The sequence below is a fragment of the Dermacentor silvarum genome, chromosome 4 (assembly GCF_013339745.2).
Source record: "Dermacentor silvarum isolate Dsil-2018 chromosome 4, BIME_Dsil_1.4, whole genome shotgun sequence".
Taxonomy (NCBI): Eukaryota; Metazoa; Arthropoda; class Arachnida; order Ixodida; family Ixodidae; genus Dermacentor; species Dermacentor silvarum.
The window spans coordinates 33,838,827-33,857,472 of record NC_051157.2 but is presented as its reverse complement, the minus strand read 5'-3'; the positions used below and the strand labels follow the sequence as shown (position 1 = coordinate 33,857,472).

The 18,646-nt window shown below is 47.0% G+C and overlaps 1 protein-coding gene across 5 annotated transcripts in view; it reads left to right on the top strand.

Annotated features, from left to right (window-relative positions):
- The window catches only part of LOC119449743 (uncharacterized), a 392,329-nt gene that overhangs the window by 331,777 nt on the left and 41,906 nt on the right, over window positions 1-18,646 (top strand). The window contains exon 1 of one of the 5 annotated variants that reach the window (XM_037712989.2): window positions 6,480-6,569. The exons of the other annotated variants lie outside the window; for them this stretch is intronic. Within the exon in view, the coding sequence (XP_037568917.1) occupies window positions 6,544-6,569 (26 nt within the window). The 5' untranslated portion in view covers window positions 6,480-6,543. Of the gene's footprint in view, window positions 1-6,479; window positions 6,570-18,646 lie in introns of those variants that run through there. 5 annotated transcript variants of the gene reach the window in all.

Here is an 18,646-nt window from a genome sequence, read left to right as displayed (position 1 = left end):
TGACGGATTAAAGTTTATAGTTCGTTAAACAAATTTAATCCGTGCATATAATGCCCGTGCCTTAATCTATCTTTTTTTTTTTTCGTATTGTTAGCTGGAGTGTCAGAGGAACTCGCAAACTCTTTGAACACCGTCTCTCTCTCTCTCTTTCTTTTTAATTTTTTTTTTCACTACAAGCTTAACAGAAGTAGTAAACCTACGTATACTTATACTAGGTTAATCTTCCACGCGAAAAGGGAAGGGCCGTTTATCAGTTCAGAAAGAGCTCGTTCGAGCGTTTTCATTTCCGACCCGCCAGTGAACTTCTGCATATCTCCAACTTGGCTGCCGTTCTATGTTAAAGCTATAGAAAAGGGGTCTGCGCGATACTATAGCAGCCGCATTTGCACCGTGTAATTCCCATTCTTTTTTTCTTTTCTTTCTTTGATCGGCGTGCTCTATTACGACTCTGAAAACGGGGCAAATCTGTCTTCGGCACTCGTCAATGCATCGCGGCGCGCGCTGAGTATTCACGTCACGTATATATAGTAAAAGGCATGCCGTATGCATTTCAGTATTTCAGTGGTGGAGCACCGGCGACGCATAACGCGATCCCAGCTTGCAGACGGGCAGGCGGATGTCTTCCTGAAAGACCTTACAGCCAGAGTGCCACGAGGATCTTTTTTTTTTTTTCCTTTCCCGCGTGGTGTTGTGTATGTCGAGAAACTGCGTGTTTGTAAATGTGGAGGCATGGCGATGCACACTATAGAGGCAACGAGCGCAAACGCGACTACATTGCCATTCCGCTTGCTCGTTGCCGCTTGTCAATGGAACAGTGATCTTCGACATTCAGGAAATTTCCAAACCCCAAAGCCCGACGAAACCACGTGGTACCAGCACCGCTGGCTCGTACGAAGAGCACTTTGTAAAGTTTATCTATCTATCTATCTATCTATCTATCTATCTATCTATCTATCTATCTATCTATCTATCTATCTATCTATCTATCTATCTATCTATCTATCTATCTAATAATTATCCAAGTAACACTTAAAGGCATGTCCTGCTTCTGGTCTCGTTTAATTGTCTAAAGTCACGCCAGTATAGTCTTTCGAGAATGTTTTGTAATCCTGTACGCTGAAAATGACAACAGCTCCGCCAAGTCTTCGTGGCATGAAGTGTGTCTATCCCAGTCCTCCGCGCTCACAAGTCACCGCGGCCGTGCGATTTCATCCGCGCGTTTCCCGCTTGCCTGTAGAATGTCATGCCGAGTTGCATCAACTAGTCGTCATCAGCCAAATTAAGCCCGCTGCTGGACAAGGGCCTCCTTTCCGAAGCTATCCAATTAGCGTGGTCGCGTGCGCAGTAAGCGTCGCCCGCCTTATTATATATACCTGCTCAGACTGTTCTCCGACTTCGTCACTATACATCTGATCCCTCGGTCTTTATTGGGGCCCTTGTTCCTTCCCTTCAATCGACACAGCTTTACTCTGATAGGCTGACCGGTGATTGTCTTCTTCTCGGTCAGCTGCACTCGGAGCTGGAACCCTGCGTAACCGCGACGCTGGCTGGAGCTCGCGCTCTTGAGTTCTTCGTGCGGAACGGGAAAAGCGTAGGCTGCGGCGCTTCGCAGCGCGAATGCCGCACGGCGGGCTCGGATTTCTGGCGGCGACGCATCCGTCCGTCTCCATCGGAGTCGGCTTGCCTGCTTGCGTAATCGGATGGGACTTCCCTTCGTATATAAAGCTGTCTGCGAAATACGGCCGTGCTCTTTCGCAGGCCTATACTTCGCTCAGCTCTTGGAGCTTTCGCGTGCGCTTTGAACGCTGCTGTAGCTGCGCGCGTCCCCTGATTGGCCCTCGGCCATTTGACGTCCGACGTCTGTTTTAAAGCGAAGCCTTTCTAGGCGAAGCTTTCCTAACTGTTCCTGACAGCTGGCTTTCTCCGTACACCGCGCCACTTGCGCGGCATGAATGTCTTTGTCATTTGGTCCCTTGAAATGCAGAAAGCCGGATCACTGCTTGTGCTTCGACCAACTTTCCCGAGGGACGCTGCCATTTTTTAAGGTGAAAGCATTATGTGCCTCATCGCACAATGACCTTCAAACAACCTTGAAAAAAAAAAAAAGACGTGCGCTAAATCGTTGTGATGCCTATTTTGTACGCCGGTTGCAAATCTACGGCACCGATACTGCGAACTTTATGAGCGCCCCTTTTATTCCGGAAGTTTGAAACCTATCAACTTAGCTACGCTATAGAGCGTACTAGAAATTGTATTCTAGGCCACTCTGGCTGTGCGGGTGTATTTGCGTTGGCGACACGTCCGGCGCAATTATCGGCGCATGATGGCGGTTTCTCTTCGCCACTGTCGAGACTGTCCATGCACTTGACGAGAGTGGCGCTCGGAGTTCGCTCTATTATAAATGCGTGCGTGAATCGGGGAGTTTCTCCGCAACCGGTGTCCCATCTCTCAGCTAGAATTTTGAATACATCCCCACCGCCTCGGACACACTATACACCGCAAATTACGGAGCAGTTGCACCGCCCCCATCGTTGCTAGAACTCGCGGATGAGTGATTACCTGGGGAAACTCGAGCTACCGAGTTGGGCGCACAAAAAAAAAAAAAAAAAAAGAAGAAGTGTGGGAGCTCGTGTCATCCTTAGCTATAGCGCGGGTAACCCACCCCCATCCCCCGATCACTCTTTATTGCGACGTGTTTCGCGATGCCACGCCGGGTGTGCGGGCTGCAGCACTAAAAGCGTGCAATGGTTGCGGAAAGTTTAGAGCAAGCTCGAGGTTGTTTCGCACTGGTTCCGCGCTTTCTGAGCAGCTACAGTTTGCCGCATTTTTAACTCACTTGTGCGCGACTTCTTTATGCGCGGGAGAGAGAGCGAAAAAAAAAATCAGTGGCGATTTAGCGGTATAAAATGCGAGTGAAAGTGCGTTAGGCATTACGTTGCACCTCTCTGAGGTCCCGGATCCGTGTATTGCACGGCCTTCAACACATTGCAACGTCTTCAGGAACTCAATCGATTCGCGTCCTGCCTCTTGGAGGGTCGCTTGGATCAAGTCAGGCTATTATTTGTATTTCGTACAATTATATAGTTAATAATTAACGTCTCAAGTAATACAGTCGGAGAAAATTGTCAGTCAGAAGATAGTAGGCCACCATGAAAAGTTGCCGATTCATCTTTCTGTTGCTCCATACGAGCTACATAAGATTTGTTTCCAAGCCTGAAAGAAGCCCGCGATAAGTGCCGTGCGAATAGTCGCGCGGCACTTTTTTTTTTTTTTTTCGTATTTTACAGGCTTTCGTGCTGTCTCCTTTTCGGTGCCGGCCGAAAAGAACAGCACGAGTATCGTGATATCGTCTATCTTGGATGCTGCTATGCATTTCTCCTTTTCCTTTCTTTAGTGCTGTTATTTGTGTCAATATTTGTTCCCTTCTAGCCGATATCCAAATGTTTTTCGTTTTATTTTAATCGTGTGCTGCTATACCGACGGGCTCGTCAAGCTATATACTGCAGCTATCTTCTTCCTCATTCCTCATTCCTCCCCAATTCATAACGGGAAACATAACGATTCCATTCAATTTCACGGGAACCGGGGAGAAAACATAGGATGATTATTGTCGAAATCGAGCATTGTCTTCTCGGTAGGCCTGCAGGATTGGCTCGCGTTACAAATCACATTAAAACGCATGCGAAGACGCGCATCGTGCACTATGTGGTGTGAGGATCGGCTGGCGAAACTTCGTTGCATTTAATCCAGTATCGGCCTAGTTGACTCGGGCACGGATATATATATATATATATATATATATATATATATATATATTGCATACAAGTCAGAGACCCGCACTGTCTCTGTACGTCAGCGGAGTGAGGTCCTCAGTTCAGGAGGGCCGGTCAGCGCGCTCTCCGGAACAGATCGAACTGGCTCTGCGAGTCGACTGTGGACTTTAACAAGGCTTCATTCACACTGTGCAAGGGTAGGGGTAGGGGTACGGATGGAAGTTGCGGAGGCACGCCCTCGTGCCCTCGGCGGTTTCGTCGCAGTCGAGACATCTGTGGGGCTTCAGTATGTACTATATAGCGTGCACGGTATAGTGTGAGATGAGGGAAGGTGTGGAGCAGACCGCGCAAAGGGAAGGGGAAAAAAACAAAAACAAGGGAAAGCTTCGCGTGAAAGAAAACAGAACGCACGATTCCTCTCCGTCATTCTGCGTGCCTTAATTAGTCGCTCAAGAGTGCGAAGTTGCGCTAGTTGGCCGAGCAGTTATGATGATGATGATGATTTCTGTTGGCGTCTCTTTCGAAACGGGGCGGCGACAAATAGTCACCTAGCCTGCTTGAGCTAATCCGTGTTACATACATGCATATCAGTCCAGCCTATTGCCTATCTATGTTTGATCTTCTATCTCTTCATTAAAACCTCTATTTCTATATTGTACGCTATGCTTGTAATGATCCTGGCTCTATCAATCTCTTCCCTGCTTTCTTTTTTTTTCCCGCCAATTCTCTAAACGTGTCTTGCTGATCTATACTGCTGACCAGTTTATATGCTGAAAGACAGCGCTAACTACAGAGCCACGGGTAGCAAACAACCCAATCCTGTGTATATATCGCCTCCGCGCGGTCTTGTAGAACGTTAATTGCCTTATCCGGTTTTCGCTCTGTAGTTTCCCCTCGGCTGCTCGCGCGGCATTGGACAGTTTTAGTGAATCAAGGGGCTGCGTACACGTATACAGGATTAAAGGGCCATGGGATCGAAACACGTTCGAGCAGCGGGTACGTACGCCTCCCTAAAGCTCTTCGCAATGGAGCTCTACAGATTGCCGCCGAGCGCGTCGCCTGTCCGCACAATCTCATTCCCCGTATGCCACTCTGAAATTCCAATTGCGCGTCTCGGCAGCGGACAGGGTGGGCGAAACACGATGAATAAGAGCAAGGTATACTTCAGACAATTTCGCTTCGGAAGCGTCCCTCCTCTCCCTCCCCTTGGAATAATTTTCGCTTGTTTTAGGAGGAGTGCGCCGGTGAGGGAGGGAAAAAAGAGATGGAGAAAACTATAGAAACAGAGGCGTGAATTGATAATCGCGAAGCAGCGCCAGCTTTCGTTGTACATTGGGGTTCTTGTTGGGACTTGACACGTTCTTGGTTGTGGTCTTTGCGTTCTTTCTGTCGGTACGCTTGTCGCAAAACAGTCACGCGTATATGTGGGCGCTCTATGTATATAGCGCTATCTATACAAGCTGTTCCCCGCTGCGGGTTCCGTGAATCTCAAGCTAACTGGAACCCGTATTATACATTCTCCGCCGCCCCCGCTTCGATCGAGAAGAGTCTGCGGTGAGTATACCTTGTTTCGTTCCCATTTGAAAGCTTTAAAAGGAGACGAAACCAAAGTTTGCGGACGGCTATATCGCCCCTGCTCATGAAAGAACCGAACCAGAGCGTATTGACCATGCGCCCGCGCTGCGCCACCGCTGTGTAATATTTATTAGGGTTGGGAAACGCTACAATGCTCCTCTAGCGCACGCGAGAAATACGGATAATATGTGCCCTAACATTTAGCACACGCTGTTGGGATTGCCTGTATACCGATGAAATCATGGAGCAAGAAACAAAAGAAAAAAAAAAGAAAGGCGAAATTCAATCACGAATTCTCGAGACGTTGCTGGCCGACTCGTCGGCAAATAACGTCGTGTATGATCGAACTTTTCACACGGCAGGCATCTGACGATAGACAAGACAGATGACAGACCGACGCAGTAGGACACATTCTAAGACCTAGAATATCTTGATGCGAATTTTAAACCTCGGACAAGAAGGTCGAAATTGATGAAGTTATTTTTCTAGCGCGCACGAGCAGTTTGCGTCCTCTGCGTTCAAAATTCTGTAATAGAGGGTTACTGAAATCGCCGACCGAATGTGTTTGGACGTTATCCGTCCAGCGTACAGAGATAAACCCAAGTCGAACTTAGGTGGCGCGCATGCTCAGTGCCGATGACGCTGTTTCTTCGGCATACGATCAGCCTCTCGGGCCCACTGCTTCTGAAACAAACTGCTAGTCCAGCTCGAGAACTGCCCTGACTGCGGCAAATGAAGTCGAGAGTTAGCATTGCAGTCATGCGGTGTAAATTTGTGGCCTTACAATAGAGTTTCAGATTTAGGGGATGCAAGCGGCTTGCGTAACCAAGAAACCAAAGACTGTCTGGATTCTTTCTGGGATCCGACCGACTTGCGCATACGCCAGCTGAACTCCGCAAGCTTCTTGCGTCCCTTAATCTAAAACTCTCTACGTCTCACGATGCGAGTGAGATCTTCAGGCGAGGCCAGACGAGAGAGTTATAGGCGGCGTGCGCGATGCGAGCGGCGGATGCGTCCACTTCCGCTGCCTCGTTGTTTTTTTGCGGCCGATTTCTGAAACGTGGCGGAGGCGAGCCCGAGCCCCCACTCCCTCACCCCGGGCTCCCATCTGGAGACGCAGTCACGTGGACGGGCGTATATTTTTGGCGCACCGCAGACTGGCTGAGTGCGACCGCCCTCCGGCGGCCGCGCGGCCATGGCTACCGGATGGGTCTTCGGCCGGTGAGTCTGGCGTCACCTGTGCCCCTTCGCACGCCGCGTTTTCTTGCTTCTGCCCAATCTTTTCAACAACCTTGTGGCCCGCGGTGCTCTTTTGTTCTTTTCTTCTTCGAGCTGTGGTGGAGGCAGCCTTTGTCCGCGCCACGCACTATTCTCCTGTCGCCTCGTTCCTTGCTCTAAGCTGTGACTCGCGCCCGTCAGGCTGGCTACTCGGGACTCGGAAGGCTGGCGAGGCTTCGCCGTGCAGGAGAGCAACTCGACGCGCACGCCGCCGCTAGCTGCTCTGCGGCCGTGCCAGCCGCGGCTAGACCTCGAGTTCGGAAGACAAGCTTGTTCGCGCACGCACGATTGAAAGCGGCCACCTCGCGAGACAAGGCCCCTTTATCCACGGTGACGCAGCGTGGACCAAACGGGAACCCCCGCATCTTTCTGGCGATCACTTTCTCTCGAATACGTTCATGTTTGTGCGACGCAGTACCCGCTTCGACTTTTCTCACTGAAGCGGCAGGCATCCGGTCATTTCTCAATCGATTCCTACAACGCTCACTAAATTGATATCGCCGAAACTGATCCCTCCAGTTATGCCGCCGCGGAGGCTGCCTCGTTGGGACTCCTTTATTGAGTGTGGTCGATATACATGTCCGTTCTCAGGCTGGCTGTAAGCATGCCCAGCAATGCGTCGCGCGTAATGTCCGCGCGTGTTTTGTATTTTGCACTTGTAGGTAGTAAAGTGCGTCAAACGCATCTATAATACTCACACTGTAGATATCTGATGCTTGCGATGTTGGTGACTTTTCTGTTACGCGACACGCTGCCACGAGCGTCGATTCCTGCAGCGTGGGGCGTGCGTGGGCTGTGGCACGTGGCCAACCCTCGTCGTGCGAGTAGGTGTCACACAGCCAGAAAAATAAGCAGCCGTCTTTCCACGCCGAAGATTATTTTCCGCCCGATGGCGACCGCAAGTGAGCCGCTCTTTGCGTGAGGAATTGGCGTTTACGCTTCTCCCGAATTTCGTGTGTGCACGACTCTGGGCTTCGAAGTAATATCCCGCACTGAAATGAGTGAGAGCTACACGGATGTGTGATCCACTCTCGTGAATCGTTTAATGTTCATAAAATGGCCAATTTAGTGCGAAATGAGGTCTCGTGGCGTCTTGCAGTTTTTACGTGACTCGGAATTCGCCGAACTGTTGTGGTAAAGACATGTCTGCACACAACGCCACATTTTGTTAAACGCTCGGTGGAGGTGGGCCGGAGTTATCTAGCTGTGTAATGTGCTGGATGATGGCTGTCTGTATGGCTCTTGCAGTGTGTGAGGATAGTTCGTATACACCCGTCGTTTGAGCCCGCAGACGTTATCAAACGGACTACAGGTCTTGCGCTATCGTATCGCACGGAAAACTGCGATGTCATTCGCAGTTATCTGTACATTTTTCTTTATTTTCACACTGCACATTTACTTTGCGGGCCCCCTGTATAACACTGCATCGTGTCACGGAAAGCGCCGTGTTTAGGCGGCACACTTGAGGGAACTCTCAGCGCATCGATCGTTCATCCGCATAGGGAATGGTGGTTAGTACGTGCATTTGTCTGATATTCGTCTTTGTGGTTTCATACTGTTCCCGTGACTTAATTTATGACTCTGTCTTTCCGAATTTCCGAGCAGTCACAGTTTTGTAAGCGCATGAAGTCATTAAGTTCCCGCGCGCGTGCATGTTCGTTACGATTGTTTGCGCATTTATTGCGTAATATTTTTTTTTTGTTGAAGATGACCAACGTGCAAAGTCGCAAAGCCCGAAAGTCATAAAGTTTAGGCAAACCCATCATTCTTGCGTTGGATGAACCGCCGTGCTTGCTATAGCTATCTATTCCCTCCTCCTGAAAGAGTAGGCATGGCGTTGTGCCCCTCTCGGTGACAGTTGTCAGCTTGCAATCTCTCCCTATTTCCTTTGTGTCCTTGTGTTATATGTGTACAAACCAAATAATAATAATAATAATAATAATAATAATAATAATAATAATAATATAGCTATCCCACAAACACTATATATATATATATATATATATATATATATATATATATATATATATATACCGCCATATTTCTTTCTATACGCGGTGTGCATCGGGACACACAAGACGAGGACATGGCGCTACTAAAAGAATGATGATTTATTGTACGGGGAACATCGTACAACAGGAGGCAAAGATGAGAAAAACAACATAACATGTCCCAGCAAAACCATTTGTCACACGACGACACCAAGACGTGAAGAGGGTCTTTTTTTTTTTTTTTTTTTTTTTTTTTTTTTTGAAGACAGATGGACATCACTAACAAAAGGATGAACGTCACATAATGCGACACCGACTATTCCATCAGCGTGTCCTTTCTATATTTCCCTCTATTAATTGTATAGCAGGGAACTCTATAACCTACTGCGCCGACTGTTATGTGCTAACACCGCACGAAGCAACAGTACCGACGCAACCAGTATACCGGAGCAACGTCTTTGAGTACGTTCTCCAAGTTTTTGTCGACCGGTGTAGTATATCTCGTACCGTGCCAACTTAACATGGATCTGAGTGCGTTGCCGCTCCATCTAGCGTGAACTAACGTGCGCGCAGCGATCTTTGCGTGAGCATGACGTAGTGCCTTGGTTCCGCGTGAGCGCCACAGCGGCTTCTTATTCCCTCCAGGTCTCGCGCCGCTGCGCGCGGATTACAAAACCGTGTCCCGCTTACTTTTGCTGTACGTGTTAGCGTATATGGTTAACATTAGTCTGCACTGACGCTGCTTACCGGAAGAGACTCTCCTCTGGCTCGGGTCAGTGTTGTCTGACAAGGAAGAATGCACGTACCGAAAGACAAAACAAACAAACAAACAAACACGCAAGCCAGAAAACGAAGGACAAGACGGGAACGCGAGTGCGCGTATGTATAAAACCCGAAGACAATGAGTCCACGCCTGTGCTGCGCACTTCGCAACGTGAGCTTAATTAGTTGCCCCCGCAGCTCTGCGGCTTTGCGGGTCAGTATCCAGCAGTTGTATGCGGGGCCGAGGTGTGGCATGCAGGAAATCCCGAGCTAGGCTCACTCCCCGGTTTTGACCCTGAGTTCGCGCAACTACATTTCGCGAAGAATAAATTGCGTAGGTTGCAATAAACTATATGGCGTGCTCCCCCCTTCACGCATAGCTTGGAGGTTGTGGTGTCTTAACTTGCCCGAAGCCTCGCAGCATTGGTTACGAGGGACGCCGTGGAGGAGGGCTCCGGGTTAATTTTGACCACCTGGGTTTCTTCAACGGGCACCTAAACATAACTAAGTACACGAGCGAGGTTTTTCCTTTTTTCGCTCCCATCAAAAATGGGACGGTTGCGGCCATGAATAGAACCTGCGACCTCCGTGCTCCTGAACCAATGCGGCAGGTACACTCGGGTTCGAGCAACGACGTGGATCTGTCTGCCACCCATGGGATATGACATCGTGTTTGGCCATGAAAACTTAAACCGCACCGCGGAGACTGGATTTGATGTCTCGAGAATTCTGGACATTACGTTTCGTTCTTCAGATTTCATCGCCTGTGTGCTCGAGAGAGTCCGAGTTCCGCCCAAACAATTAGTTTTCTGCATCGTGCGGCGGCTCTGTTTTTGTAAAACTGCGTGTCGCCGGTTGTTCCGTCTTCGTTATCGTTAGTATAGCTGTACCTGGTTAAAGGTAATTATAATTGAAATGCAGAATTCATAAAAGTAGTTTCGATGTCTGTCTTAAATGTAACACATCTTTTTTTTTTTCTTTGTTTTAGTTAACTCTTTCATTCCTGTATCGCAGTGCCTGACGAGGCACATCTGGCTGAGAAAAAAAGCCGAAGTAAGAGGAAGCTTTCGCTCGGGCCCAGCTCCGATGCCCGCCTATTGAAATACACGTAAAACTCAGAAACGCTTTTCCGGGATAACCACTGGGCCGATTTTAATGTGATTTGTTGCATTTGAGAGAGAAAGTTAAATTCTAGTAACTTCTGGAAGCGGAATTTCGATTTAGGGTCTGAATTATTTTAAACGAACTTTCAAAAATTGGTAAGTTTGAAAAATATATGAAGCACGAAGTGTACAAATTCTTAGTTCTGCACCAAGAAAAGATATCGCAGTTCTGTACACTGCATCCATTAGAGCATCCAAAGCGGACAGACTTGATATTTAAATTTATATCTTACATGAACTTGTTACATTGTTTACAAGGGTTTTGCAAAGGTTCTACTCACGAATTAGTGACCTTTTTGAAGAGTCATGGATAATATATTTCAATTTCGTCCGCTTTGGGTGTACTATTAGGTGCAATTTACGGAATTGTGATATCGTTTTTCATTGCCGAGTTAGAGTTGTAAACTTGATAGTATCGTTTTTTGTAAATTTGCGATATTTGACAATTTCTATTAAGACATTGACGACTTAAATAAATAATTTGCAACCAACAGCCGTTAGAGTTTAACTTTTTTTCTTTTAAATGCAACAAACCGCATCAAATTTGGTGCAGTGGTTGCCGAGAAGAACTATTTCTCCTTTCCCGTGTATTTAGATAGGAGACCCCAGCTCAAGCTTCCTCATAAGTTCTAATTGTTAGAAATCACACTCCCAGCAACTCTGGCTACATGTATTTTATACTGACTAGGTGCTGCAACAAATTGGCGTCTCTGTTTTTTGGAAACGTACTACACACACTGTGACACTCTGCAATTTGGCCTATACTACTTAAGGTTGGCTGAATGTCGTAGGGAGCATGCAAGTTACCTTCAAATGATTTGGGACCATAATTCACCTACGTTAAAACAGCGGATTTAGGAATTTAAGGCGTCGCAAGCTGCCCACAACATCCAGAGTTCGTGTATGCTGAGTTCGTGATAGAAGGCCTCGATATTTTATGGGGGGGGGGACTATATTGTGATTTAATTTTTGTATTTTTTCCCTTTCTTTTCTCGTTCAGATACGCAATATATGCCTATCGGCTGCCAAAAACAGTAGAAGAGGTTAATAGCAAATTTGAATTAACGTACAGAAAGCATCGTTAATTGCTCTCGATCATTTGCTTTATGAGCGCCTCGTCTGCAGAACCTCGCCTGGATTGCACAAGTATTGCCCAAACGACTAATATTACGCTCGACGAAACGCTGAGAAGTGAATCTGCTATCGCAAGAGAGAGAGAAAATGACACTATCACTATGACTGCTTTGCTCAACCGTTCTGTCAGTAGCTGAGCTCACGGTCTAGGCCATTTTGCGCGAATGTGCTTGCAAGAAAGAGCGTCTATTATAATTCCACGGCTGCTGGATAGAAATCCTATCATTTAATCGAGAAACCGTGGTACTACTCTCATTTAACTAATTAACAGCTGCGCGCCTGGGTATAAATGAAGGTGCAGTAATAGTGTGAGCAAATTATTCACAAGCATAAAGTATTAGAATCGAACGACGAGAATCGAGGAAGTAATGCGGCCGCCTGATACGTCTACTGAAAAGCTATACGCGATTTTTAATTGGCAAAACTATGGCGGAGAAAAGGGGTACGCCATTTTGTATGACTGAATAATTCAGGATTATTTCTTGCGTCGACACATGGACATATCAGAAAATTGCAGGAGCATGGCCCGTAGGTACGTTCATCACTCGCCCACAAAATAGCCCACAAAATGTTCATTTTCTTTCAGGTTTCTTCATACTTGTTGTTCTTCATTCTAAAGCTCGAATTCGGGGTTGTATGAGCCTATGAGGGTATTTAACGGATTTATGCAATACCCTTGTTATTCAAATCAGGCGTAAAGAGCTGCTAATAATGCTTTACGAATTCGCTTACTGTTATATACCCAACGCGGTGCCTCAGCCATCGTTTCTTACGAGGCTTACGAGTAGAAACTTTGGCACTATAGTGTACAAGGAAACTGCAAGCAGTGCGGGCGATTCAGCTATCATGGCAATGATGGTTAGTACATGGATTTGCCTAAACTTCCTCATTCTGGCTTCAGATGGCTTTGTTACTGCAAATTGATGGCGTTCAACAAAATATTTCCCAATAAATGCAACAGGCCGCAATGATTACGCATGTGCGCAAATACTTCTTGTCTTGCTCTGTTGAGAAAGGTATGAGTGCTTCGAACTTTAGAAAGATGAAGCGTAACAGATAACGTCACAAGAACGTTTGAAGCCACAAGCTTGAATAGTATAGACAATTGCATGTACTGACCACCATTCCCATGATAGAAGAACGATCGCAGCGCCGGAGTTCCCCCTGTAGTAATCTTCGTATAAAACTGTATGGCATCAGCGGCTATACGCGGCTTCCTGTTGCTGCATGAGCACGTCGTTTCGTGTTCGACTCCCGCTGGGTGGAATTAAAAACGGCCCGTGTGTGCCCGGATTTAGGTGGACATAAGAGAGCGGCAAATGGTCAATATTGGCGCAGATCCATTGACTGCGGCGTCTCTTATAGCCCAGACTGTTGTTGCTTACGGACGTTAGCCTCAGGCCGCCAATAAATCAATCAGCTCGAAAACAGTGAGGGCTTTTTTTGCGTTCTGGATCGATCGCTTCTGGAGGACCGCGCTCAACCTTTTGTATGACGTAACCCTTCGGTGGCGAGCACCCTTTCAATGCACTGGAAAACTACGTCTTTTTTTTTTTTTTTTTTTTTTATCGCCTTTGACAGATCGCGCAATTCTAGGCCTCGAGCTGGATTACTCGAAGAGGCGGACTGGGTGGTTCGAAAATACGACACTGTGGGACGGTATTCGTAAAACTTGTATTGCGTAAATGCTACCTGGGATTGGTCATGTTGCCGCCGGAATGTTCTCGTTATTGCTCAAATCGCTGCATCGGGACTGGCCAGCTCCCGAACGATGGCCTAGTGAGGAAACACGCTCTCTTACGTATAAGAACTGAGCCGTGAGTGAGCCATAATTTTCTATAAATATTGCTAGGAGGAACTCTTGCCGCTACGATCGTTCCGTTACACCAGCCGTGGAGGCGTTGTGGCTATAGAGTTGCGCACGAGTTCGCGGGTTCAAATCCCGACCATGGCGTCCGCATTGCGATGGGAGCGAAATGCGAAATAGCCCACGTATACCGTGCACTGCCTGCACGATAAAGAACCCCAGGTGGTCGAAATTAGTCCGGAATCGCCCACTAAACGGCGTGTCCTCATAATCAAATCGTGGTTTCGGTGCCTAAAACGTCAGAATTTAATTTTAATTTTTTAATCGCTCCGCTACCGTGGGTAGGTATAGCATGTGTATATGCCGTAGTGCATTTGTGTACGTGGTTGTGGCTTCAGAAGTTTTTGTTGCGTGTTATTTATTACGCATGTTATTAACCAGCATGCATGCTATCAGGCTGATAGGAGATACCGTGGGCGACAGTTTTACAAGGTTCAACTTTTGATGGCGTCGCGTAAGCGCGGGACGGGAGAATTTTATGTCGTGTATAAATAGCTTGCGGTCGGGTCGATTCTGCATGTGTAACGTCCTCGGCGATTCGAATGAAAGTTGGGAAGGTCGTAAACGCGACTTAACAGTTCCGTTTTGTTGTTCTTTTATGGATATTGGCTGCCCGCTTTTTTTTTTTACGCAGATACGCCTGGATGTATAGAGTCCATCTTATATACTTGGCTTCGCTGAAGCGTCGTAAAAAGTAGTATTATCTCTTCGTGTTATTCTTTCGCGCTCTGTGTGTACTCGCTATAGCACTTAGTTAACGCCGTTATCGAAAATTTTGATCTAAGCGTGCTTGACCGGAGCCAGTAAAAACAGACGATTTTTTTTTTCTTCTTCTTTTTTTTTTTGTGAGACAGCGCTATCTATAGTTTCGTCCGGTGTAAATAATGAACGGGTACACTTTACGACTTGAAGTAGGCTGCGCCGTAAACACGGTAATGTTCTCCTACAGAGATGAGCGCGGGCGTTTGCTTAGCTTTACTTCTTGCGGTATAGCATAAATCATGTCAATATTTTAGGTGTGTAATGTTGCCCAACGCATTATAAGCCGTGTGAGCAGAAGATAAAATGCAACTGTCTAACAGTGTTATGTGATATTACATAGGTTTTTTTCTTTTTCTTGTACGCATAGGATACTGATTTGGTATGCGTATGCTTGAATTTCGTCGTGCGCGATCGCAGCCGATGCACGGTGAAAGAAAAATTGGCAGGATAAACAATGGAAGAGCGCATGCATGGGACATTGGCGAACCTTCGGTTGTGGCAGCCGTATTTCTAAGCAGCGAAGTTTTCCTTGTCAGCTCTACCTGTCAAGTCCACCCGCCACGCATACGTGACCTAGAAGCTTTCATACAGCTCCATTGTTACCGTCGTCAATGGAGAACGTGTTTCTGTCTTTTAACTGCAGACCGTACTGTGGCAATTGCAGTATGGTGGTAATGCTGATGCTAATGATGGTGTGTGTGTGTGTGTGTGTGTGTGTGTGTGTGTGTGTGTGTGTGTGTGTGTGTGTGTGTGTGTGTGTGTGTGTGTGTGTGTGTGTGTGTGTGTGTGTGTGTGTGTGTGTGTGTGTGTGTGTGTGTGTGTGTTGAGAGAAGAAGAGCGAGTGTCAATGTAGCTGCGTACCACATCACCACGACTCGGCGTTCAAGTGCAAAAACGTGTTGAGGTTGCAGCTTCAGAAGGCAGCGGTCATACGTACGTCGACGCTGGCGTGATAGCGTTGTCTGCGCACTTCCGTTTCGGTCACGATTGACGTGAACAAGGCTAACCACGGAGGCAGAATGAAAAAATTTTGACGCCGCTATCGAAACGCGATGATGACGGACCTCCTCTCGCCTGGCTATTGCTCGGTTCCCGTTGCTCTCGACACGTTCCCTAAAACTCCTCTAAATATGAATGTGGACCGGCTATACATTGTCTGCAGTCTTCCTGCGGACCGTTTCGTCTTCTTGCGCACTTGTGCTTTCATATTTTTGAAGCTTCTGTATTGCCTGCAGACAAAAATCGCCGGCAGCTAGTCTGTTACTTTTGCTCTTTTGTGATCCATGGACATCCGAGTGCGGTGTTTGCAAAGTCTGCGGACATTATACGGCGAAAAGTGTAAGGTCATAATTCCGGAGGCTGTCTATATAGATGATATATAGTCTTTAGAAAAATGTCTGTAGACTTTTTTATAATTTGTATAAACTTAATTTTCGTGGTGGTTTAGTCCCGACGACCAGTCTCTGGTGTCCCCCTTAACTGATTGCTACTCCGTGATTTATTGCGATCTGCGATGGAATTTAACGAATGAACGGATAAGAAACAACAGCGCGCTAGATCGCCCGGGCAGCGAGACATGGTGAAGGGTCGGAGCACCGACCGCAGGTACCCGGCGAGATGAAGAAGCAGGGATTAAACGACTGCGGAAAAATGCAGTGTCAGTAAAATTTTTCATGGAGGAGTATCCAGAAGTAATGGTGAATTCGATTCCCAGACCACAAGAAGAAGTTTTCTTTCGTTTTTTCTTTTTTTTTTCCAACAACGCAGTATTCTTTCTGAAAAAAATCCGAGTGGATACCCCATAGGAGCTTCTCTTTCAAAGAAATAATGAGTTAGCTATACTTTAGACGCTACTGCCTGCTCTTCCACTATTCCGATATTCTCCTTACGAAAAAAAAAAAAAAAAAAAAAAAGGTGAGAAAGAAACAAAGAAGTGCACGGCCGTTTAGTTTGGTTGAGACGGAGGAGGGGGGACCGGAACCCGAGGTGATGAAGGAAGTTGGGCATACTGCTCGCCAGTTCCTGGCGGTCCGTGACGCCCCGTATAGCTTTCAGCTTTGCGAGAACAAAGTTTGGGACTTTCGTTCTGTGTGCAGGCGGCATCTCTCGGGGGGATTTCGACGACCAGAAGAGGAAGCAAAAAATTGCTTCGGTTCCTTGCGGGCGAGGCCTCTTCTTCATCTCGATACCCGATGCTCAACGAATCTTTTTTTTTTCTTTCTCCCTCCTTCTCATTCTTTCGTAATGTCTCTCTCACTTTCACATTTCTTTTCCTCTTTTTCCCCCCCATATTTATGTGTCTATATCCATGCAGCAAAGTTTGTATTCCCAGTGATGCCTGCCGCTCTTTTTCGTCGCATTTTGTGCCTCGACTTCGGAGCGGCCTCTCGCTGTATTCCATACTCTCCAGTTGTGTGCACTGCGGCGAAACACACGGGGCCCCGCCAGCCAACAAACAGGAGCTATGACTGCAGGGAACGAACGCGCGTGCATTATCCGCCTCCGTTATTTTCTTTTTTTTTTTTTCTTTTTTTTTTCACTATCCTCCGTGGCCCCACCACGCCCGTTGAACGGAAGGATCGCCGGAGGATTTAGCGGCGCCCAATTGGGGATCCATTCTTTTTTTTTTTTTTTTTTTCAGACGCGCGGCGGGCTCGCGAGCGCTGCAAAGATTTCGCATGTATAATAATTACCAGCGCAAAACTTTCTGAGACTCAGTTTCGCTTACCGCTGCGCGGTATTGTGTGTTGGCGCGTATCCGTTTCTGATTTGCTAAACGCGTCTCGCGTACCTTTTTCTGCATTGCACGGAACTGTTAAGACGGCGCTTAGTATGGTCTGGCGCAGCTGGCGATGTGTCGGAGGTGCGAAGGCGTTGCCACACTGTTCGGTGCATTTCGTTTTTTTCTGTTTTTGTCCACTGTTTGTTTTTTTCTTTTCTTTTTCTTTTTTTGTTTTTTTCAAGAGAAAGTGTTTCGCGCGTCGCTGCTGCTATTTGCCAGCCTAAGCATCACGTTCGGGCAGTGTGGCGAGCCTGTGCTTACGGTTTGCATGAACAGCTGAGTCTAGGTTATGTGCATATAGCTGCTATGCCAAAAGCGCCCCGTTATGCAAGTTCTCTGAGAACTCTTGGTGTCGAAATATTTCTCTTTTATACCGGTTATTGTTCGTCTTGCGTGCTTCGTCGGTTGTGTGCTCAATTTCTACGCGTTTCTAGTCTTCTGCGCTTTTTTGTTGGTCTCGATCCCGCTCTTTTGATTGTTGTTCGTTCTTAGCGGCCACGCCGTCGCAAATTGATCGTTCTTTGTGCTCTATTGTCCGTGTAATTATCTTATTCTCCTTGCTGGAGCGCGGAATCGTTTTCCGGTTCATTTCTGATATTTTTTCTAATTTTTTTTCCTCTAGTGCTGAGTCCAGAAGCCAATCCATGCCTCTGTGATATTTGCCTAAGACAAACTCTCTACTTTCTTTTTTACAAATCTTATTTGCGTTTCGCTATTCTTCTTACCGTAACTTGTACAAATTGAATGTCTAAAATCGCAAGTGAGCTGTCAGTATGGCTCACCCGTTGCTAGGCTACTGTTTGCGATTCATTCTTAGCGTCAATTAGTGGCGGTTAGCCATAAATACAGCTGTACACTACTTGCTGCAGATTTGACCAGATACAACCGATTGCTATTGGCCGTGCTAGATTTTTTTTTCTTTTACTTAAATAGTTGTATCTTGCGGGCCTTCGCTTCGGCTAGCTGCGAGGACCCGGCGCTCAAATTTCATTATGATATAGACGCAAGAACAATGTTTATTCGACCACTCGTAATACGAGCAATCAGTTTTATCGGATCTGTCTGGAGAACCAGACGGTTACTTTTGCTGCTAGGCCAACTAGACCGCGTCGTCATCGAAGTTTGAAGAAGAATAGCTGCCTAAATGGTTTGAAGCATAATTCTGAGTTGAGGTATATATGATAAGTTAAGTAAATAGACTCATCTCGGAATGCTCTCTCTCTCTCTCTCTCTCCCTCTCTCTCTCTCTCCCTCTCTCTCATACACACACACAACACACACGCGCGCGCGCACGCGGTCGCCAACTACAGAGAATAATAATAATAATAATAATAATAATAATAATAATAATAATAATAATAATAATAATAATAATAATAATTAACATTCGTGGTACCCTCCTCCAGCCATGGCACTCGCCATGCCGACGCATTTTCTGCCTCGCTGCGTCCAATAGAAGACGAGGAGCGTCGGCTGGCGTGCGTCTTTGTTTTCCTGCACGACGGTATGCGCGGCACGCGGGACAACTTCATCGCCCTGCGGGTCCAGTGCGCCTCCAT